The 22,215-nt window shown below is 37.3% G+C and overlaps 1 protein-coding gene and 1 long non-coding RNA gene across 5 annotated transcripts in view; both read right to left on the reverse strand.

Annotated features, from left to right (window-relative positions):
• The window catches only part of SLAIN2 (SLAIN motif family member 2), a 63,286-nt gene extending 45,880 nt beyond the window's left edge, over positions 1–17,406 (reverse strand). For 3 of the 4 annotated variants that reach the window (XM_074348287.1, XM_010962588.3, XM_074348297.1), the window contains exon 1: positions 16,739–17,405. In XM_074348287.1, coding sequence (XP_074204388.1) covers positions 16,739–17,127 — 389 coding nt within the window. In that variant the 5' untranslated portion in view covers positions 17,128–17,405. Of the gene's footprint in view, positions 1–16,738 lie in introns of all 4 variants that reach the window. The other variant, XM_074348291.1, reaches the window with a different exon arrangement.
• A 241-nt stretch (positions 17,407–17,647) lies between these two features.
• The window catches only part of LOC141574222 (uncharacterized), a 49,323-nt gene continuing 44,755 nt past the window's right edge, over positions 17,648–22,215 (reverse strand). Inside the window, exons 2-3 of the long non-coding RNA XR_012501026.1 lie at positions 20,946–21,027; positions 17,648–17,924 (exon numbers count right to left, since the gene is read on the reverse strand). This is a non-coding gene — a long non-coding RNA (uncharacterized LOC141574222). The remainder of the gene's footprint in view (positions 17,925–20,945; positions 21,028–22,215) is intronic.

Genomic DNA, 22,215 nt, shown 5'->3' on the forward strand with positions numbered 1-22,215 from the left:
TATACAGCAAGTCTTTTTGAAATCTTAGTAATAAATAACAGTAGTAAATCCTTAGCAAAGCAAATTCATTAATAAAGTCTTAGAACAGTTTACAAGCACTGAAGTGACATTAACTGCAGGATAGGATACAGATATAAATTGCTGGTACAACAGCAGAACACAACATAGTGAACCAAAAAAAAAAAAAAAACAAAAAAAAAAAAAACGGGACAGAGCAAGCAGAACAGACTGAAGAGTTTTAAAGTAGTAAATCCAGTATGATAGAAAAATTTTGCTGTACACCAGAAACTGACACAACATTGTAAACTGACTATAACTCAATTAAAAAGTTAAAAAAAAAAAGTAGTAAATCCCAAACTTTTAGACAATGACACTTTATGCTTCCATTTTCATTTCACAACTCTCTTGATTCTCATTTTGATATGGCATGTATTATTTTTTAATTTTAAGAAAATCAAAACAATTTTGATATTCCTTGGGACGCCACAAAACTGGGGCTGGAAATGACTTCTTTAAAAAGACAAACATCTAGTGTTGAGGCATAACCATGTACTGCTGGGAAACAATAGTCACAGTGAGATCAACTGGGAGCGTATCAATCAGAAAACGGGTTGTTTCTTTTTGAGAAAAGACATCAGGAAAACTGGAAGACTCAAACTATACCAGACTCTGCAAATTGTGGCAATAGCCACAAAGCAGGAGACAGTCTTAATGTATACTAATACTTATCTGTCCAGCCACAATTGCATCAATAGCAAATACTACTGATAGCAGAATTTTTAGTCCACAGAATACATGGATTTATATGTGTGTGTGTGTGTATCTCACTTTATGCTTCCCATTTTCATTTCTGTATCTGTCATTCTGTATCTATATCTCAGACACACACACAGGTATATACACATACAAAAACATGTATTATATGAAATATGTGTATGTATTCCATACTAATTCTCTTAGAGTATCTTGCTTGTTAATGGCTAACTTTATCTGTGAAATGCCTTAAAAAGGATCTTAGCTATAGAAACCATGGTTCTTATGGCTAAAAAGCCATAACATTTAGCAAATATATCCTTCAAATCCCAAATAATAATAATGCATACTGACTTTCAACTAAGCTTAGGTTTTTAAAATTAATATGTATATTTCTTAGTGTTGAGATTTCTGTAAAAATACTTGAGAAAATATGCAAAAGCATGAAGTTAGAATCCACTAAACACTGTTAACAAAGGTTTATCAATGTAATAAAGATTAAACTGTCCTCCCAGAGAATTTTCTATTTGCAGTATTCTGAAAGGTTCTGAAATTAGTTTCCTGGATTTTTATAGAATTAAAATATTTTGTCCACTATGTGAAAATATGAACCTAGTAAGAACAGAAGAAATCTAAACACTTGTATTTAAATACACACATATTCAATACAGGTATTTAACCTCAACAATAGGCTAGCCTAAAATATCAGGTAATTGAAGTGCTAAAGAGAATTTGGTGTTATCTTTGTGTTATATGCCAGAGTAGGAAGAGAGAATACTACACTATACTCAGCTTATGGAACTAAAGTTAATATTAAGACCAGTCCAGACAGTCTCTTCTCTTTTTCTTTTCAGTTATATGGAAAGAAACGTAAGAACAGGTATGTGAATTCCTTATTATTAAAGTGTACTATATACTGAGATAGTTAGACTGTATAAAATACATTTGGGGGAATGGGGGAAAGTATTTTTAGATAATTTGGACAATTCGGTATTGTCCTGAAGAGAAAACCAATCTAGGCTCCACTGTTAGAATCTGTAGTTGTTGTGTGTGTATACAATTAATATGTAATTATTTCACTCTCTCTTATGTAGAACTCCAAGCACCTCAGGGGCAGGAACAAGAATATTTCATATCATGTCTTATGCCCCATCCTCACCCCCAAAGAAAACTGCCTGGCACATAACAGAAAAGGAACACCATATCACAGAATGAATGAAGAAAATAACTATGAAGAATTCACAACAAAGCACTGTACTTTTTCCTGAAAAATTACACTCATGGAAATTTTACAGTTATTCTTGACTACAGCATTTGGTTACCCCAGTTGTAAGACAAGAAGAACTAAATTTTTCTTATTTTAATCCATATCCATTTCTACTCTATTTGTTTCTTCAAAATACCCATGACAACTAACCAGGATCTCTCCCAAGTGACAGTAATGAAATCATCCCAGTGTCTTTAAGAGGCTTAATTTAATCTATTTTCCAGTCCCTTAACTTTCTTCTCTTTCCTATTAGTTTTTTCCGTAACACTTACTAAAGTTGCATTACCAAAGCTAGAAGTGATGACATGAAGGTCTGAAAATACACATTATAAATGGAACAAATAAGCTCTTCACACACTTTCTATATCATATGATTTTGGCTATTTTATCAACTGCTGTCTCACAAGATACAACTATGTATTTGCTCCTACTACAGTTTATTCTGTTTACGAGAAACTTTTTTAAATTTGAATAAGTCTTTTTTTTTTGTTTCATCATAACCAACCATTATTGTTTGAACATACAAGATGTTCTAATAGTTTTAGTCCTAGTCTTTCTCTTGGGTGTCAGTCACGGAGCTGTGCTTACTATAGACATCCTCTCAAAATCAAATATCCCCAAACAAACTTAAAATGGCACCATTATTTTTTCCAGTCAACAAATGAAAACATTTTATACTAACTCTGTTTTCTCTCTTCATATATTCAATCAACACAACCTACTGATTCATTAAACAGGTTTCCCCATACCTACCTGATTTTCAACCTTTCAGTCTATCCTCTATCCTCTACCACTTAAACTCTCTAAAACACAGGTCAGAATAAACATTGTTTTAGAGCTCAGAAACTTTCCCACTGGATATAGTTCCCAGTCTAATATTCAAGATCCTGTGTTATCCAATTCAAAACCACGTCCTTTGATCTTCTCTCCCAAGTACTCCAGTAAAAACAAAAACCCTCCTGTTGGGCCAAACCGGCCAAATAAATGTTTACTTCATGCATAGACAGTTAAACTACAGACACCTTTGATTATAGTTCTTTTTATCATGGGGGAAAAATAATTTCCTTTCCATTTTCCTTGTCTAACCCAAGCCATACTTCAAGACCAATTCAAGACCTTCCTTTTTCATGAGGCTTTCCAATTGCCACAGTCCTTACAGCTACTCCTTATCATCTTAACATAGTGCTCTACTCATAGCAGATATTCAATAAATATTTGATGATTACTTCTAGGGTGACCGTTCATCCCAGTTTGCCCAGGGAAGTTCTCATTTAAACCTGTTGTTTGGCATTGCAGCACTCCCTTGACTCTCAAACAGTGTCTAGGTTTGTATAAAAAAAAAAAAAAAAAAAAAAACAGAAAAACAACAAAAAAAATACAACCACTTTAGTTTTCTCTCATTTTCAAAATATTACTATTTTATGACTTAAAAATGCAAATGGAGCAATGTTACTAGAATAAGATACTTATTCCTGAAATACAGCACTAAATATTTCTGGTTAAGTAGACACCATACCGTAAGTATGCTTTAAGGCAATTCTTGGGGTGATTTTGCCCCCCAGGAAACATCTGGCAATGTGACATTTTTATTTGGCCAGGGATGTTGCTAGACATCCTACAATACACAGGACAGTCCCCACAACAAAGAATTATCTGGCCCAAAATGTCAATACCCTCAAATAAGAAAGTTAATAAGATCAGAAGGATATTTTTAAACAATGTAGATGTTTTATAAGAGGAACTAAACAAATCTGATCTTTAATCATTTGGCTAGATATGATGGTTATCATGCAATCAATTAAAGTGGTTGGGATGAAATGGAAAGACTATCACTATGAACTCAATAATTTGGGTTTGAATTCCAGTTTTGCTATGTGTTCTGGACACAAGAGACTGGTAAAACTCAGAGGCTCAGTTTTCTAGGCCACAAAGGTAGCTATGCCTTCTGTTCCCACCTCCATACTACTGCCACATCAACCTTTCTAAAACACCATTCTGTTAAGAATATTCCAGCAATCAAAAATCTCCTCCTAGATTTCATAAGTCATCCCACAGTATAGTCTTCCAACCCAGTGATTCAACTTTCTCACTTGTTCCCCAACAAACTTTTATCTTCACAGGCTCCTCTTTATACCCTAGTCAAATTAATCACTCATTCTTCTCCCTGTACTTTTTGATTGTGACAAAACAGCAAGAAATACCTTTCCACCTGTACCTAAATCCTAAGTCCCAGCTCTCACATTCAAGTCCATATAAATCTTTCTTCTATGAACTCTCATTATTGGTTTCAGAGAGAACCAATTTCCGTGTTCATTCTGTCTCCAAGCTAAACTCTAAAGCACTGGAGGCTTAGTATCAAGCTGTATTCAGTCATTTAAACAAATATTTATGTAGCAGCTACCACTGGCCAGGTATGGTGCTAGACAGGAATTCAAAGACGAATTAAGACAGAACTAAATGATTATACATTACATAGTGCTGGTTGTTAGCTCTCTCAGTTCTCTCGGGCTGTACTGTCACTGAAACCTACACTGCCTGCTCATCAAGTTCCAAACCTCTAGATTCAGGTTTCTAGACTCATCTGTTTTTTGGATTTTGTTTTTTAATCCTCTCCAGATCAGCCCTAGCTAAAAATAACTCAATGGCAAACAAGAGTTTCACTATGACAAGTCAACACAAAACCCATTATCTCCCTCCTAGAGGGGAAATTAGAGAGCTTACTCAAAAGATATTAATATCCTAAAATTACTAAATTAAAGTACTCTTTCTATATCTACTAGTTATTAATAGACATACAGCATAATCTCTATAATTATAAAATACATTACTAATTAGGCACTAAATGCATACAATTAAAACCCTTCTCACTAAATTGACAGCATCTATTAAATTCCATTCCTCAAGTTTATTAGACTCACAGGTCATTTGCAGACTTAGTCAGGCCCACTCCTGCTTCTTAGTCACACTTTCAAACAAAACAACCCTTAACAGCCATACAAGGTTGGGTACTTTGTGACTCTCTTACAGGCAGATGAGCAGAAGCTCTTGAGTGGAGTAGTAGAGGGCTGTGGGTGGGAGGTATTTCCTTCTAGTAAACTGTAGAAGTGGGAGATGGTCTGATTCATCCTCATGAATTCTAAACCTCTAATTTTTAACTAAACACTACCTCCCTCTTCTTCTTCCCAAATATTTTCATAAACTTCATATTGGATATTATGGTATTGCATTATCTTGCTTCTATTATTTTTCACATTTCAAGGAGATATAATCACTTTTTCTTTTCCTCCTTATAGTCCTTTAACAATCTAAGAACTTTCAATTTTATTGAAGAATTTGAAACTTTTCCAAGATCAAAGCAAACAGTATGTTTTGCATTTTTTGTCTTCCTCTTAAACAAGCTAGTGTTTTCCTAAAAGTGTCCATTTCCTCCATAACTTAGATTCCCAAAAGAAAGATCCCAGAGGACATGATTATGAGTAAACAGAACAAGCAAAATAAGAATTTACATTACTGAAAGCCTTAAAACCTTTACACGTTCATTTTTGCTACTAAACTATCTCAACAGGAGTCAACACGCAGTGTGCTTTGGCTAGTGCAAGTCATTACTATAAGGAACAGTACATTATTGTAACTCAATCCATTTATACTAAGACACTACTTAGTGCTATTTACTACTCAAAATGTCTCTTTAAAAAATAATGTCAAAATTAAACTAATTTACAGATATAGTAATAGATACGTTCCTAGCAGAAGGGCAAGGAGGCAGCGACCTGTATAAGTTAAGAAGGAAAGGAGCCCTTTTGGCTTACCAAGGCATCAGCACCAGCCAGGAACCCAGGAAAGTTTGGCGTAGGGATTTGCATGCAGGGTAATCCCAAAAATGGGACTGAGGAGAGCAGTAACATCAGTGACCCAGAAGGCTCACGGAATGTGAACTATAAGCTTTGGGGTTCCTTATCTGATATTCCCAGAAAACAAAAGAGCTTGGGTTTCTTCCCCTTAACAAAAACAGACTACATATTTTAGGTAAATCTGATAAACTTGTTAATATTTACACTTGAGAAATTTCATTTTTAAAATGCAAAGTTAAAAGACAAGAATAATAGATAAGATCATGCACATCAGCGGACTTGGGCTCAGGTTCTACCAAAAACACATGTCTAAATTTACTGGAACCAACATTTCTTCATCTGTGATACATATTCTTACTACTACTAAGTAACAAGGAAAACATCAAGTGCTTTTTAACGTATCATGTTGTATTAGGACCCCTACCCTATGTGACCAGAGTAACAAAACGGATTTAAATCAGTAGGATTTTTTTTTAATTACAAAAGCAACATGTTCATGACAGAAAATTTAGAAATCATAAAAGTACAAAGTTTAAAAAAAGGTGCAACTGTTAACCTATCAAAGAGAGATATCACTATTTTAATTTTAAAACTGATTTTTAACATCAGACACTGCAGATAGTATTTTCTTCTTTAATCAATGGGAGAGTATAGTTTAAATACTGCCATTATGCAGAGTATGTGTGAAACTCCTCATTCATAACTAGTATACGGATCATACAAGTCATGCAAGAAATTTGGTCTCATTATTTTACGGCTTCATTTCAACATACATCTTTGACAATCAGATTGATTCAATTTAATTTCATATAACTTAACTCCTACTACACACAAGATACTGAAAGCCTGTTCAGACAATAAAGATGAATATGATACTGTCCCTCATTAAAATGCTCACAATCTACACTAGACAGACCAAAGTACAAGATTTGTGGTATTACATATACTCTAAAAAGATACATAAACAGTGATAGGTAACACTGAAGAGGAAGTAAACCCAGTGGGAGATTAAGAATTTCATGGAGAGAAAAAAAGTACTCTATCCAGAACGAACAATAAAAGGTAATAAGCATGAATGTCCATGAAGTATTCTGACAATAGCAAGTAAATCTACAAAAAAGGTTAATTGGAGTTGGACTGCTGCTAACCCATTTTTACTCACTAGGCATAATAATGACTTTAAACAGTTTTTCAAAACTCAAACCAACCCTAAGAGGAAACGAATCTGCCATTACTGAGGATATTCAGAGAAATGTGCCATAGATTTAGTGAAAATAAATCCATGATGCTTACATTGCTAAAGATCTCTCCCCCATTTAAGCTTGGCACTTTGTCTTGAAGGTACCTTATGTTCCCAAATAGATTATAATATTTTAACCAGAAAAACCCTGAGTTTAAAAGAATACATAGAAATAATCAATTCAACTTTTTATGTCTTTGTAACATCCCTTGCCACAGGACCATCCAGTAGTCTTTACTGCTGAAGGTTACTTACAACACTTTTTAAAGGTAGTCCATACCATCTAGGAATAGCTTTATTAGAAAATTCTTCCTTATATTAAATATTTCCCTACCTCCAGTGTATACCTATTGTCCTAGTAATGATCTCCAGAGTTATACAGAATAAGTCTAAAAAAAAAAATCAATCTATATACAGGTTAAATAAATCAAGATCAAATTTTTTATCAGGCTTGGTCTGAATCTTAATGCATTACATTAGCTATGTGACTTTGCATTTAGTTTCCTTACCTGTAAAACGGGGATAACATGACACCTCCTACAACACAGATGAACTCTGAAGACACAACAATAAATGAAATAATCCAGACACTAAAGGCAAAGACTATATGATTCCATTTATATGAGGTACCCAGAAGAATCAAATTCACAGACACAGAAAGTAGAATGGTGGTTACCAGGGGCTGGGAGCAGAGAGAAGAGGGGAATGAGGAGTTACTGTTCATACAGCGTTTCACTTTGTAAAGATAAAAGGTTCTAGAGATGGATGGCGGTGATGATTGAGCAACAATATAAATGTACCTAATATGCCACTGAACCATAAATTTAAAAATGGTTACAATGGTAAATTTTATTTTGTATATTTTACCCCAATTTTTAAAAATGGGGATAACAATAACTACAACTCAAAACTGCAGATTAAATGATTTAACATGCATAAAATGCCTTATACAATACTTGGTATATAGAATATGCTCAAATGAGAATGACTAATATATTTTATCAATCATGTGGCCTTCTTTAGCTAAATTCCATTTTTTAAGAAAGCAAGAAAATGCAGTATCATGTCTCTAGATGTTCACAACACTGTACTGCTCACATTAAAGGAGCTCTAAGTATTTGTTCTATTAAAGAAAAAAAATGTAAAGCCACGTTAGAATCACTGAAAAACCACTGCTAAGAAGGGAATAAAACGCTCATCTAGATGTACAACTTCTGATTCATTTAAAACACACACACAAACCACGTTAAAGTAACATCTCCTTGGTACAGAAGAGCCTAGAAAACAAAACTTCAGGAGATGTTAATCAGTGAATGATTGCCAAACTGTAAGTGGTGATAATTATACATATTAAATTGCTTTATTAACCTAAGCTTATCATATTAAATTACAGGTAAATTGTACCAATGGCCCCCTACAAAAAACATGCATAAAACAAAGAGGTCAGCTAATAAGTCCATTCTCAGAAATGGAGGGCTCTGAGTGAAAAAATACAGTAAGTGAAAACAACATACCTATATCTGACTCAGAGATGAAAAGTCAGTCTGAGTTTAAACTGTCTTCATAAACTGGGAAGAAAACTCATTTAAAGTAGAATGGATTTAACAGGATATGAGGAATTTACCAGATTTCCAATCTCAAAAAATTTTAAAAACAGAAGAAATAATCATTTGCCTTGGCCAGCTTGAATATTAAGCAGCTTAAAAACAAAAGGTATGATCACATGATCTCAAAGACCATTTCTAATTTTATTTACTATGATTTTAAGTTCTGCAAAAGTTCCTAAGGGCCCCACAGAGAGCCTAACAGCTGATACCTATTTTCTCTTAACATCTTTATTCTCAATCTGTTGTCACCTCTACAGATATACGGGGGTTATGTCAGCAATAATGAATCTCTCAAAGAAAAAGGGAAAAAATAAGAAAGCAACAAACTTCTGGATACTGACAAACAATTTTCACTAACAAATACTGATCAGATAACACAGTCTTTATGCATATATATGCAATACTAAACTCTCACCTACAACAGTGCAGCACAGTAGATGAATAAACAGTCTAAAACTCATTTAGAAAGTATTTCACACATACTTTTGCCTCCCTTTTGCCCACATGTAAATTCCTTTTCAATTAGCACAATTCACAGTAGGAATGAAGGAAACAATCTGGAAACTTAGAGAGATGGTTAAGTCAGTTCCTAACCCTCCCCCTCAGCAATGAATATTTTAAATAGTAAATAAAGATTTTTATGTATTAAATGCACTTGTTCATTCTTTTGTATGAGGCTCTTGAGAAAGTCTAATAAAAACCATTAAAAAGGGGTCCTTTCTTTGAGACCCGACCCCAACACTGTTTCTTTCCTCAGTAAAAGTATACTTGTTTTAGGTAAATTTCATGAAGAAAATGTGGACTTATGGAAAATTAGACTTAATTTTTCTTTTTTACAAAAACACAAGAGCCTGAAAGTACAAGTACTAAAACTAAAAATGTTAAGTAACTGTAAATGTAAAAATCAGGATGATATTACTGATTACTGAGCTGATTACAGTCCAACAGGCCAAAGGAAGATATAAATGATGTTACTTACCTAATACAAATTTCAATTTTAGCACAAAGAGTGATATGGGACCACTTCAAGTATTTCGACATCTGCTCAAAACCTCACCCTGCATACAGAACACCTAAGAAATTCCTGATTTGCCTCAACAATTAATTTTCTCAAAAGGCTAGGAAAGAAATAGGAACTGGACCTGTTCCAACCATCACCAACAAATTAACTGAGAATATCAAAACAATCAAAATACTAGAAGAAAGAGGTCATTTCATCTTGGTGTTTATAACAAAATAAAAAGAAAATTCTAAACATAGATGTGCAAACTAATTTCTAGAAAATCTGGGGGAGAGGGCATAGCTCAGTGGTAGAGTGTGTGCCTAGCATGCACAAGGTCCTGGGTTCAATCCCCAGTACTGCCATTAACAATAAATAAATAAGATAAACCTAATTACTCACCCTCCAAAAAAAATTAATTAAATGATGAGAAGATCATAAACTTAAACTCTCTGGGGGGTGGAAAGGGACTGGGATTTCAAAATGTAGAATAGATAAACAAGATTGTACTGTGTAGCACAGGGAAATATATACAGGGTCTTGTGGTGGCTCACAGCAAAAGAGAATGTGACAATGAATGTATGTACATTCATGTGTAACTGTAAAATTCTGCTCTACACTGGAATTTGACACAGCATTGTAAAATGACTATAACTCAATAAAAAAATGTTTAAAAAAAAGAAAATCTGATCTAAAAACATTTAGAGTACATTTGATGATATTAAATAATTATTTTTAATGAGAAAGGGCTAAACTGGTATTGTAGTTATATTTGAAGAGTCCTTATCTTCTACTACAATATTTAGTAATTAAACGATATGATGCTTGAGATGGAATTTGCTTCAAAATAGCCCAGGGGGTTGAGGTATGAATGGTATAGATGAAACAAGAATGGCATGAGTTGGTAAGTGTTAAACATGGGTGATAAATGGAGGTTCATTTTATTGTTCACTCTACTTTTGTATGCTTGAAATTTTCCAAATAGTTTCTTTTTTAAAGTTCACTGCAAAAATAGGCCAGTCTAGAACTAAAATAAAATGGTGATGACTATAACAGTGTTGAAAATGAACATTTATATATTCAATTTGTACCAGGAACTGTTCTAAAACACTTTACATATATTACATTTAATTCTATATGGTTGATACAATAATTAACGCTATTTTACAGATAATGAGTTTCAAGCACAGAGAGTAAGTGGTTGACAAGGTTGCACAGTTGACAAGGGTAAGAGCAGGGATTTCAACTCAGGCTATCTAGTTCCAGAGTCATGGCTCTAAGCTACAATCTGACTTCCAGGGCCTCCAAAGGCCGAGTGAGCACATGAATAATGAGTACAAAAAAAGGCCCTCAGATAAAGAAATTAATAAAAATACACATAGGGCTCAAGCTGTTAAAGACAAATGATCAAAAGACAGAATCTAATAGCCAAAGGTGAACAACAGTATAAATCTATGAAGAATAATATACAAAATACAGTTAATTAGAATTAGGTAAGGGTTGAAAAACTTTCAATATAGTCAGACTAACTGGGTTCCAATCCTAGCTAGGCCATATACTTGTGTGACTATAAGCAAATTATTTAACCTAAGCTTTAATTTCCTCATCTTTAAAACAAGGGCAATAGTCTGACTATATTGGGTTACTAAGAAGATGAAATACTGTGTATAAGATGTTTAGCATGTATCTGTCACATGTTAATGCAATAAATAATTGTTAGTGATTATTAAAAATAAAAGAGTGGGGGAGAGGGTATATTTCAGTGGTAGAGTGTACGCTTAGCATGCATGAGGTCCCGGGTTCAATCCTCAGTACCTCAACATAAACAAACAAACAAACAAATAAATGTAAAAACCTAATTACCTCCTCCCCCAAAATTTTTTTAAATAAATAAAAGAGCAATAAAAACCACACTGAAGGATGTCCATCTTCACCACTTATACCCAACATGATACTGGATATTCTAGCCAGGGTAATTAGGCAAGAAGATGAAATAAAAGGCATCCAGATTGGAAAAAAAGTAAAATTGGGGGAGGGTATAGCTCAAGTGGTAGAGCACATGCTCAGCATGCAGGAAGTCCTGGGTTCAATCCCCAGTACTTCCTCTAAAAGTAAATAAATAAACCTACTTACCTCCCCACCAAAAAAAAAAAAAGGTAAAATTATCCCTTGTTAGCAGATGACTTGATCTTATTTATAAAAAATCCTAAGAAATCCACACCCCACCAAAAAACTATTACAGGTGATAAATGACTTAAGTAAGACTGTAGGAGACAACGACATCAATATATAAAAATCAACTGTATTTTTATATAGCAGCAATGAACAATCCAAAAATGAAATTAAGAATAACAATTCTATTTACAGTGCCATCAAAAAATAAAAGGACTAAAAATAAAATTAACAAAAGAAATGTAAGACTTACACACTGGAAATTACAAAACACAACTGAAAGAAATTAAAGAAGACCTAAGTGAACGGAAAGACATTCAGTGTTCATGGACTGAAAAAAATCAATATTCTTAAGATCTCAATAGTTAAGATCCCCCATTGATCTACAGAGTGAATACAACCCCTTTCAAAATTCCAGGTGCCTTTTTTTTTTTTTTTTTTTTTGGCTGAAACTTACAAGCTGATTCTGAAATTCATATTACAAGGACCCTTGAATAGCCAAAACAATCTTGAAACAAACAAAAACAGAATTGGAGAACTCACATTTTTCAATTTCAAAACTTACCAAAAAGCTACAGTAATCACAACTGTGTAGTACTGGTATAAGGGTAGTCATAGATCAATGGAATAGAATTGACAGTCTGTGAATAAACCCTTACATTTATGGGCAACTGATTTTTTTGACAAGGGTGCTAAAACAATTTAATGGGAACAGAAACGTCTTCTCAATAAATGGTATAGGGACAACTGGATACCCACATGCAAAAAAAATGACGTTGGACCCCTACCTCACCATCACATGATGAATCACCAACTTATTGCTGACCCAAAATCTGTTGATCTGAAGTTTTATGGCAGGGTCAAAAGCCTGGTTAAGAGGAAATATGATAATTTCTAAAGAGAAAAATAAGCAATGTCTAGAAATTCCAGACCAGGCTGATTCCTTACAAAATTCAAAACTAGCTTAAACAAAATGTTTGTAAAGTTAGAAAAGGAAAAAGTCAGAAGATTCATCATGAGCAAGTCAAACCATATTAACTAGTTTCTATTTTGATAAGTTAACTTCACTGCAGGTAAGAACTCTGTAGGCATCATATAGCTTAATTACAGCAAGCCATTTGGTAAAATCTTTCATAATATCCAGCCAGGCAAAACAGCATATGGGCTTGATAATATTACATAGAAATAATAGTTGCTGAGAAACCAGTGTGTTGATTAACGATGTTAACCTGGAGGGAGTCTAATCAAGCTGTATGCTTCAGAGCTCTTTATTCTGTCATTTTAATATTTTTATCAACTTGAATGAAGACCCAGTAGGTATGCCTACCAAAAAATTGGAAGGAATAGATAATATTAAATGCCTAAATCAAGACTAACAAAATGAAATACAAAGGCCTAATATTTAGGCTAAAAAAATTTTGTTACAGAAAACCAGGGTGCGGAAGACTTAATTTAACCTATGTATGAAGGATATGGAGTATGACTGACACTACTGGCTAATACTAAGCATAAGTAACAGAAGTTAAAACTGTGAATGAAGTATTTAGTTTTAAAATAATAGCATTTAGCTCAAGAAGATATATCCAACCACACATTGTCTGATCAAATACCATCTAAAATGCTGAGTATGATTCTGGGAATCATGGTCAATGACGAAGAGCAACTAAAATTCATTAAGAGAAAAATGACCACAATTGAAGGATCAGAGAATTACATTCGCTAAGGAATGACTAAATAAACTGGGACTGTTTTACTCTGAAGAAGAGATGAGAATGCTCAGAATGTGTGATGGGGAGGAGTCAGCAGGGTCACAATAACAGTATTCAAATATTGTAAGGGGCTATTCATGTGGAAAAGGAATTATACTTGGAGAAAGAAAATTTAGTGGGAACAGCATAAGCTATGATGTCATAAAAAGCTGGATTCAAATCCTGGCTATCATTTACCATGTTATTTGATGCTTAGAAAGGTCAAGTTTCCTCACCTAGAAAATGCTACTTACTTCATAAACGGATAAAAATTAAATGCAATTAAGTGTAAAAATGTGAGTTGCCTGGCATAGCCTAACACGTTGTGATGCACAATAACGTTAGTTCTCTTCTCTAAACTTTTCTGAGTTGTTACTAGAAGAGCGTTTTTCAAACTGAGAATTACCCATTAATGGGTGAGCAAATCAGCTCAGTAGGTTGTAACCAGCTTTTTTTTCCTGAAGAAACAGAACAAAATAGAAAATATTAGTGCTTACCACATGTACGAAGTACAGTTTTGTGAAACACTTGTTTCAATTATTCATATATATTTATGTACGAGGTTATGGTATAAAATGTCTTTCTTATCATGAAGCTGGGTTCAGGAAAAAGAAGCTGTGAAAGCCACTGCTCTAAGAACAACACTATTTTCTAGGTATGCTCTACAGATACTAGTTCCTTGGGAGTGCAAATAAATTTAGTAAACAAACTATACCACTTACAGATTTACCATACTAAATATATACGATCGTATCAAAAAAAATCCAGCATTAAAGAAAAATTTTTGTTGTTGTTGAACTGTTTTTCCCATATATTTTGATCTCAGGTCCACAATATCTACTAACCATCTTCAGAACTAGCATTTTGTGGTTTACATTTGGGGGAAAACATTCCTCTAGATGAAAAAAGAAATGGTGTAAGTTACAGAAAGTAGATTTTTAGCTTGCTAAGAAAAAAACTCTCTAAATCTTTCTTTCTCTACCACTAACACCTACCACCACCCCTTTTAACTTATACTCCAAATACATACTCCAAAGTACTGTAAATATGATTTATCAAACTTTTAATTCACACAAATCTTCTCAGAAAAAGTGCAGGACATCTATAGTATCAAGATATATAGTAACCAGGATCAAACAGTAAGCAGGTACCATCTGGTCAAAAGAAACTTCTGGCATAGTATTTAAGAAGACTTGTTTTACCTGAACAAACCCTATGTTCAGAAACCAAAGCAGCAAAGACTTAATCAGCTTCTCCAAGCGGAGTCAACGTGTTCTAAGAATACATAATCTAAAATGGGCTGATGAGTGCAGCTAATCCTCGTTATTATTAAGAGCATCATTATAATCATCACTTGTAAGAAGCATGTGATGATATTTAGATGATTCTGGTTTCTTTTAAAGTGTCTACATACCTAAGATTCCTTTGAGAGCACATGATTTCACACTAATATGAAAAACTGTCACTTCTAATAATATTTAGTATCACTTGACAATAAAATAAAGGCTTGACATCATATATTCAAGAGTATCGACGTAATTCAAACCTTTCTAATTGGGAGTTACAAATATTTCTGCCTCTAGCAGTTGTCAGAGCATAAAAGCCACCTCTCAAAGTCTGCCCCAACTACTTTAGACTATTATTTTCTTCCCAATTCTGAGCACTCTCAGTACTTTTTGTCCCTATCACTCTTTTTAGCAATTCATTGTGTATTTCCTAGACTATTTCTTATTTTATTCCTGCATAAAGCTTGACTACGATAACTGCCTTAATGAGCAGGGATCAACATTTAAGAATCTCCCACAAGATCCTGAAAGCACTCACCCAATATTTCTCAATTTAAACAAACAGGCTTAAGAGTAATTGTAGCTAGTCTCAGAGAGTTAATATGCCAGACTCATGCTAAAAGCATAAATCAACAACACTTCATTAAAATATTTTTTAAAAGCATACAGATTATCTCACATAATGTTCACAACTCTAAAGAGGTAAGAACTATTATTTTCTCCATCCAATAGAGGAAGAAGGCGAGGCTTAGAGTAACTTGCCCAAGGTCGTACAGCTAGTAAGTAGCAGAGCCAGGGACTGAATCCAGGCAAAGCTCTTAACCACCTCTGTAAAGTTGTAGCCCTGCAATACCATAGTCCATGAAGGATTTCAATTTCACTAAGTTAGAAGTTTCAGTGTCAACAAAGAGCAGAGGTATCTCAGCTAAAAATTAAAACTTTTAAAAAAGGATAAGTTAAGAATTTCCAATTGACATCTTTCTGCTGTTATAATAAACCATGAGGGAAACTGCCTCCCTTGTCCTTTCTATATATGGAAGTGATATGGTGTGGATCACAACTTTATCAAGAAGTGACTTATGACAATACAGTTCGGTTTAGGTTTTTAAATAGGGCTCTCTGCCCCTAGGATGATACAGAACTGAAAGGATAACTGTCACTTCTCAGCTCCGAAAAACGGCAGACCCAATTCGTGTTTAAAAAAGGAGAGCCAGGGCTCTTGTTCCACCTTTGACTGTACACAAAGCAGCACCATCCTCTGCCCTCTTCACACAAAGCAAGCTTTACCCCACTACCCGAGAGGGAGTGCTGATTCACATGGTCTCCCCATCGCGGACAGAAACGTACCCATCTCCCACTGGCCCAAAACACTGACCACTGCACAGACTTAAGACCACTCTGGTCTGCTCCCCGACCAGGTGATACCTCATCAAGCAGACCCCTCCCCCAAATCCAAAATGCCCAGGCCACCATCCGAAAGCCAGAATTTCACACAAAGCAGTTTTCCATCTCCGACTCCTCCCACGGCGAGCAGCTCTTCCTACGCTGTACCAGCCCAAAGACCCCAACGGGGTCCAAAGTCCAGAGGGCCCCCAGCCCAGAGAAGAACTAGCTACAAACCCTGTTCCTCTCGCTAGCCTGGAGCCGCCAACTCTAGCTGACCTTTCCACAGGCACAGCAAGAAAACCACGAGTCCCCGTCAGAGAGCGGATCCGGCCACACAAAGCCAGGTGTCTTACCAGGGGACCCTCGAAAGACGCTCTCCGCCCCCAGGCCCGTCCCCGCCCAGCCCCGGCCCAGAGCCCCGCGCTCACCAGCTCTCCTCCTCCTCCTCCCAGCCTGACAGGCGCTCCAGCTCCTCGGGCCGCAGCGGCTCCACCTCGTCCAGCAAGCCGCCCTCGCCCGCTGCCAGCAAAGAGGTGGCGTCCCGCAGCTCCTCGCTACTCGTCCGCCTTGGGCCCGACCCGGCCCCGCTGCCCGACTTGACGTTGAGGCCCAAGGGGAAGCCCCGAGGGGACGCCGCGCCAGAGGAGGGAGTGGACCCGCCGACCCGAACAGGGCTGCCAGGCCCCAGGGAGCCGGCGCTCTGCACGGCCCCGGAGCGGCTCCTCAGCTGTTCGTTCTGCTTCTCCAGCTTCTTCACCAGCTCCTGCAGCTTCCGTACCTCCTGGTCCGCGTTCACATTGGAGTTTACGTCCTCCATCCCGGCCCCGCCGCCTCTGCCGCCTGCCACCCGCTCGAACTCACGGCCACAGGGAAAGAGCCGGAGGAAGGGCGCCGCCGCCGCTCACTCTAGCCGAGGCGCCGGCATACAGCAGGGCCAAGCCCCACCGCCAGGGTCCCACCTGCTCCGGTTCCGAAGCGCCGCTGGCCCCAGCCGAGCCGCCTCATCTGCGCCGGCTCCAGGATTGGGGGAGGCGGTGCCAATATCCGGCCTCGGCCGCCATCTTCCCTCCGTCCCTCCGCCCCCCTCAGCCCGGCCCCGTCGGTGACCTCAGAGCGTCGGGGGCGGACGCGGCCGCGAGCTAGCGCTGAGAGGGCCAGGCGCCTGCCTCGCGGAGGGGCGGGGCCTTGGGCGAGGCCGCTGGGCGGGGCGGGTGGGCGGGAGTTGAGCCGGAAGGGGCGTGCCCAAGGCGTCTGCAGGGGCGGGCACTGCCCGCTGTCTGGGAAGAGCGATTCCCGCCGCAGGCGGGGCCCGAGGGGAGTGTGGACTTGGCGGCGGGTGGGGCTAAGATCGCCAACAGAGATTTTCCTCAACCCGGCCTGTTGGCCTTGGATGAGGGGGGGCGTTGTAGTTTTATCTCCACCTCCAAACACTCGCTTATGGGCCCACCCCCACCCCCCGATCCTGTCGACACTCCCGGCTGGTTCTCGGATGGGGCGCTCAACAGGGCCCCGTTTACTGTGTCTGTTCAGCAAATATTTATTCGATGCCTCCTTGAAATAGGAGATTGTCAGGGCTGGCAGGAGCCTCAGACCATCTGTGACCCGTTTCTTCCTCTGAAAATGAGAAAACAGAATCCCAAATGGTTAAGAGAGGTCTAAGGTCAAAATAATAACCATAAATTGTTGAGTGCTTACTACGGACCAGACACTGTGCTAAGCACTTTAAAGGCGTCATCTCGTTTATTAGAAAAACTTTCCCGATTTAAAGTTTACTGCACAATGGCATGGAAGCGGGAGATAGAAACCCATTCCTCTCTCATCTTTGTTAATGCATAATCTGCTCTTTGGCTCGTTTTTCTTCTGAAAAACTTCATAGTGTGTTGAATTTTTAAAAAGTTATATACTGAAAGTACTTTAATAAACTTTGACAAATACTGATGAATGCTGGGAGATGTATGAATGTAAAAAAAAAAAATCTGCCTTCGGTGGCACCTGTTTATAATTCGTACTACTGACAGCAAAACAAAACAAAACACCTAAATTCTTTGTTGTGATCACATTTACTGCTCTTCAGATGTCAATTGTGAACTATTTGGCTTGTATCTGCAGTTTTCCTCTAATTGCCTCCTCCACCCTTAGCTAATAATGATCCAGTCCTATTACACCTGGGTGGGCACTCATATAACGTGGTTTGTTTCTACCCTTGAGCCTTTCTGCGCTGTATTTTCCCTGCCTAGATATTCTACCTGCCAAATTCGACTCCTTTTCTTAAAACCCATGCTCACCCATCCAGGAAACCTTTTTCTGACAATTCCACAAAGATCTAATTGTTTCTGTTTAGCATCACCTGATCCCTCATTTTCAACAGGTGTTTGCACTTGTAAAAAATCTGCTTCTTTTTCTAAGTCTTTTTCGTTTGTTGTCTGTATGCTTGATGAAAAGAGACCATTCATTTTTGTTTTCCATGTCTAGTATAGTATCTGACACAGTGGACATTCAATATCTGGTTTGTTGAAAGTTATGAAGAATGTAAATTCTTATTAGTCAAGGACCAGATGTTTGTTCATGGCTAAAAAAAAGCATTGAGTATTTCCAAAGTTTGCTGACTAACTATGAAGTATTTTCCCTTTCCTAGTCAAAAGATGTCTGTTAACAGACAATAATTGTGAAGTAATATGTATTATCTATATAATTCACATCTAAATATCATTGCTGTCTCTGACACATCTGAACTAGTCACCAGAGGGTTAAACATCATGACTGCTTCACATATAGCACTTTTCACTTGCATTTAATGTTTTGTGAAATAGATTCCAACGAGCCAGGTTCTGTAACAAGAACATTTACTTTAAATATATTCCTTGAAAAAGTAGTTCATATGACATTATGAAGTTAAATGCTAGTATTTCATGGGGCAAGGAGAGGCTGATATAATGTGGAGAAATGAATGGGGAATTAGAAGGCAGGATGGCAGATTCCAGCTATACCACAAATGCGGTACTGGACCTTAATCTCTGAACCTTACACAGATCATGCTGGCTCTATTCAAAATATATCTGAATGGTTCTAGCACCTCCATTGGTACAACTCTAGTTCAAGTTGCCATCTGTCCTTATCTAGCTTACCATGGTACTCTCTTAATGAGCTGTTCCAATTTGCTGTTTACAATCTGCGATGTGCACAGCAACTAGATGATCTTTGTATAACTCAGATCAGGTCGCTCCTTTGCTAGGAATCCTCCACTTGTTTCCCAACATACTTGAAATCCCAAGTCCTTTCCTTGGTCTGTAAGACTGGATACTGAGAAACTTCTGCAGGTATCCCATTAAATACCACGATTCCCCTCCATTACTCTGCTCCAGCCACACTGGCCTTTCGGATGTTCACACTTTAGGAACTTCACACTTGCTGTTCCCTCTGGGATCTATTCTTCCTCCACATTGTCTCATGACTAGCCTTCTCCCTTCATTCAGGTCTCAGCTCAAATATCACCACCCTAAGTTCACTAATCTCATTATGATGACCTCATAAAAGAGCATCCCTGTCATCCCCCATCCTCTTAACCTGTTTCATTTTTCCTCAGACACATCATCTATTTCTTCCTTTGCTTACTGCCTGTCTCTCCCCTGTAGAATGTGAACTGTGTGTAAACAGGATTCACTGCTGTATCTCCAATGCCAGGAACAGTGCCTACTAGATGATAGGTGTTCAATAAATATTGAATGAATGGATGGATTTAGGTCAAGTGAAGTCTCCTAACAGAAAATTTCAGATAAACGTGTTTGTTAAGTCTCAAATCATTAAAGTGGAAATTCCTAATACTGTTGATTGGTTGATTTTTCTTATTTATATTTTCCTCTTTCAAAAGAGCAACATGTCACACTACATAAGTCCTCCTCAAAACGAGATCATTCTCCACGTCCTGAGTGCCTAACAATTACTGAGGAGAGAAAGTCTTAGGTTCTTACTGAGAACTATGATGATAAAAATATTTCCATTCTATCCTAAACCTATCCTTGTCTTTCTGGTTAACTACGATACAGTTTCCTCTGGTGACTCAGAAGTATTAGAGCATGTTTTTTAAAAGTCACTGTAAAAGTGACTCTTATGTAGATACAAGGACTAAAGCTGGGAGGTGTCTGTAGTATGCATCACAGTTAGCCCAACTAGCTTTTCAGGTGTTGTCCTGTATAATAAGTTCGCTTTGCTCCCAGCTGAAGGAGTTGCTTCTGTTCTAAGCAGGTGTGGCCCTTTCCATAACTTGCTCCTACTTGCATGTTAGCTCTTGGCGATATTCCTGACAAAGTGGAAAATATTACAAACCACTAAAAGTATTTAAGTGAAAAACAATTACTCAATGGCTTAAAGGTATTTAGCAGTCCTAAAATCCTAAACCAAGATGTATGTGTGTGTGTGAGCACGTGCCCAAGTGGAGTTTAGAAATTGCAAGACACTTACAGCAATATTTGCATTTTTTAAAAACCAACCAAACAAAAAAACCTTCAAATTCTTTGAAGAAACCTTTACTATCCAGTAAAACCAATTTATCTTCAGAGGCACATGCTGGGCTAGTCATTTCCTGCTTGTTTTCTCTCATCTATTCCTCACCAGCGTTCTCCACCAAGATCTACCCACCTCTGGTCTCGATATCAAGGGGCCTCTTCTCCACTATCTTGGCACTTGCAGCTTTAAGAAGGAAACCCAGGAACTTTCAAGGCTATGTGTATAAGAGATTCAGAATTAGAATCTTGGAGGCAAAAAGAAGAGGGGCCAGGGTTTGGATCTAGAATTTCTCCAGTCAGCATTGATCAGATCTTACCATTATGGGTTGCTTCAAAAGCTGTCATAATGGTAGGCATCACTTCCTTAAGGTCCTCTGGCCAGAGGGCAGCCCCCTATCACACTGTTGGGGGCATGTATCATATTGATGTGAAGATGGGAAGGTCCATGACCCTTTCAGGGCAAAGGTGAACAGGTTCTTAAACTTTTAGCAGGCTGCTGTCTTAGCCCCAGATGAAACAAGGCCTTATCTACCACCCTTTTTGTGGTAGCAAGGGGGATGATATGATTGTTATATAACATTTATTATTTCCTCCTTTCTTTAAGTAGTATATCAGCAGGACAGTGAAGTTGGAAATGTAGAGTATGAACCACTTCTGAATATCTATGATGTTCAAGAGAACCTATCATTCAAGGATAGGAGAAAACTTACTAAGAATTATCCAAATCTCCAAGTTGATATGACAAGTCCCACTAATCTGATCTAGGATTTAAAATTTATTATTCTGAGTATTGATCTAGAGATGCCAGAGAGATAATAGACTATGAATAGACGGTTGTATTAGGCTAAAATAAATTAAGCTGTCCTTGAGATATTTATATAGTTACTCTTCTATCTAAGAAGTTGTAGTGAATTCCATTCCTGAGTCTTTGGGGTATGTCTGGAATATTACACGGACTGAAAGACGTCATAAACTATTCAAACTGCCCGAGCACATCTAGAAAGTGACTTTCTTATTCATCATCTTTGTGGAAGTGTAATTCTGTAAATATCTAGGTCTTTCTGAATTGGCCCAATAATAAGAGTAGCTAACAATTATTGACTATGTTTATGATATGTAATAACTCATTTGAAACTCACAATTGTCCTTTGAGGTAACAGCTATTAGTATCACCATCTTCATTTTATAAATGAGGCTACTGAGACAGAAATGTTAAAGAATTAACCAGGAAGTAACAAAGTTCATTTTGAACCAAGGTGGTCTGACTTCAGAATCTGCACTCATAATCTCCAATAGTTCATGACCAAGACGAGTTCTCCATTGTTTTCCTTACAAGAATATTGACACCTCGGTCAGCTGCCATCTGGGGTGGGGTTGGGAGGGAGGGTTACTACTTTTATGAC

Source organism: Camelus bactrianus, chromosome 2 (assembly GCF_048773025.1).
Source record: "Camelus bactrianus isolate YW-2024 breed Bactrian camel chromosome 2, ASM4877302v1, whole genome shotgun sequence".
In the NCBI taxonomy this organism is placed as follows: Eukaryota; Metazoa; Chordata; class Mammalia; order Artiodactyla; family Camelidae; genus Camelus; species Camelus bactrianus.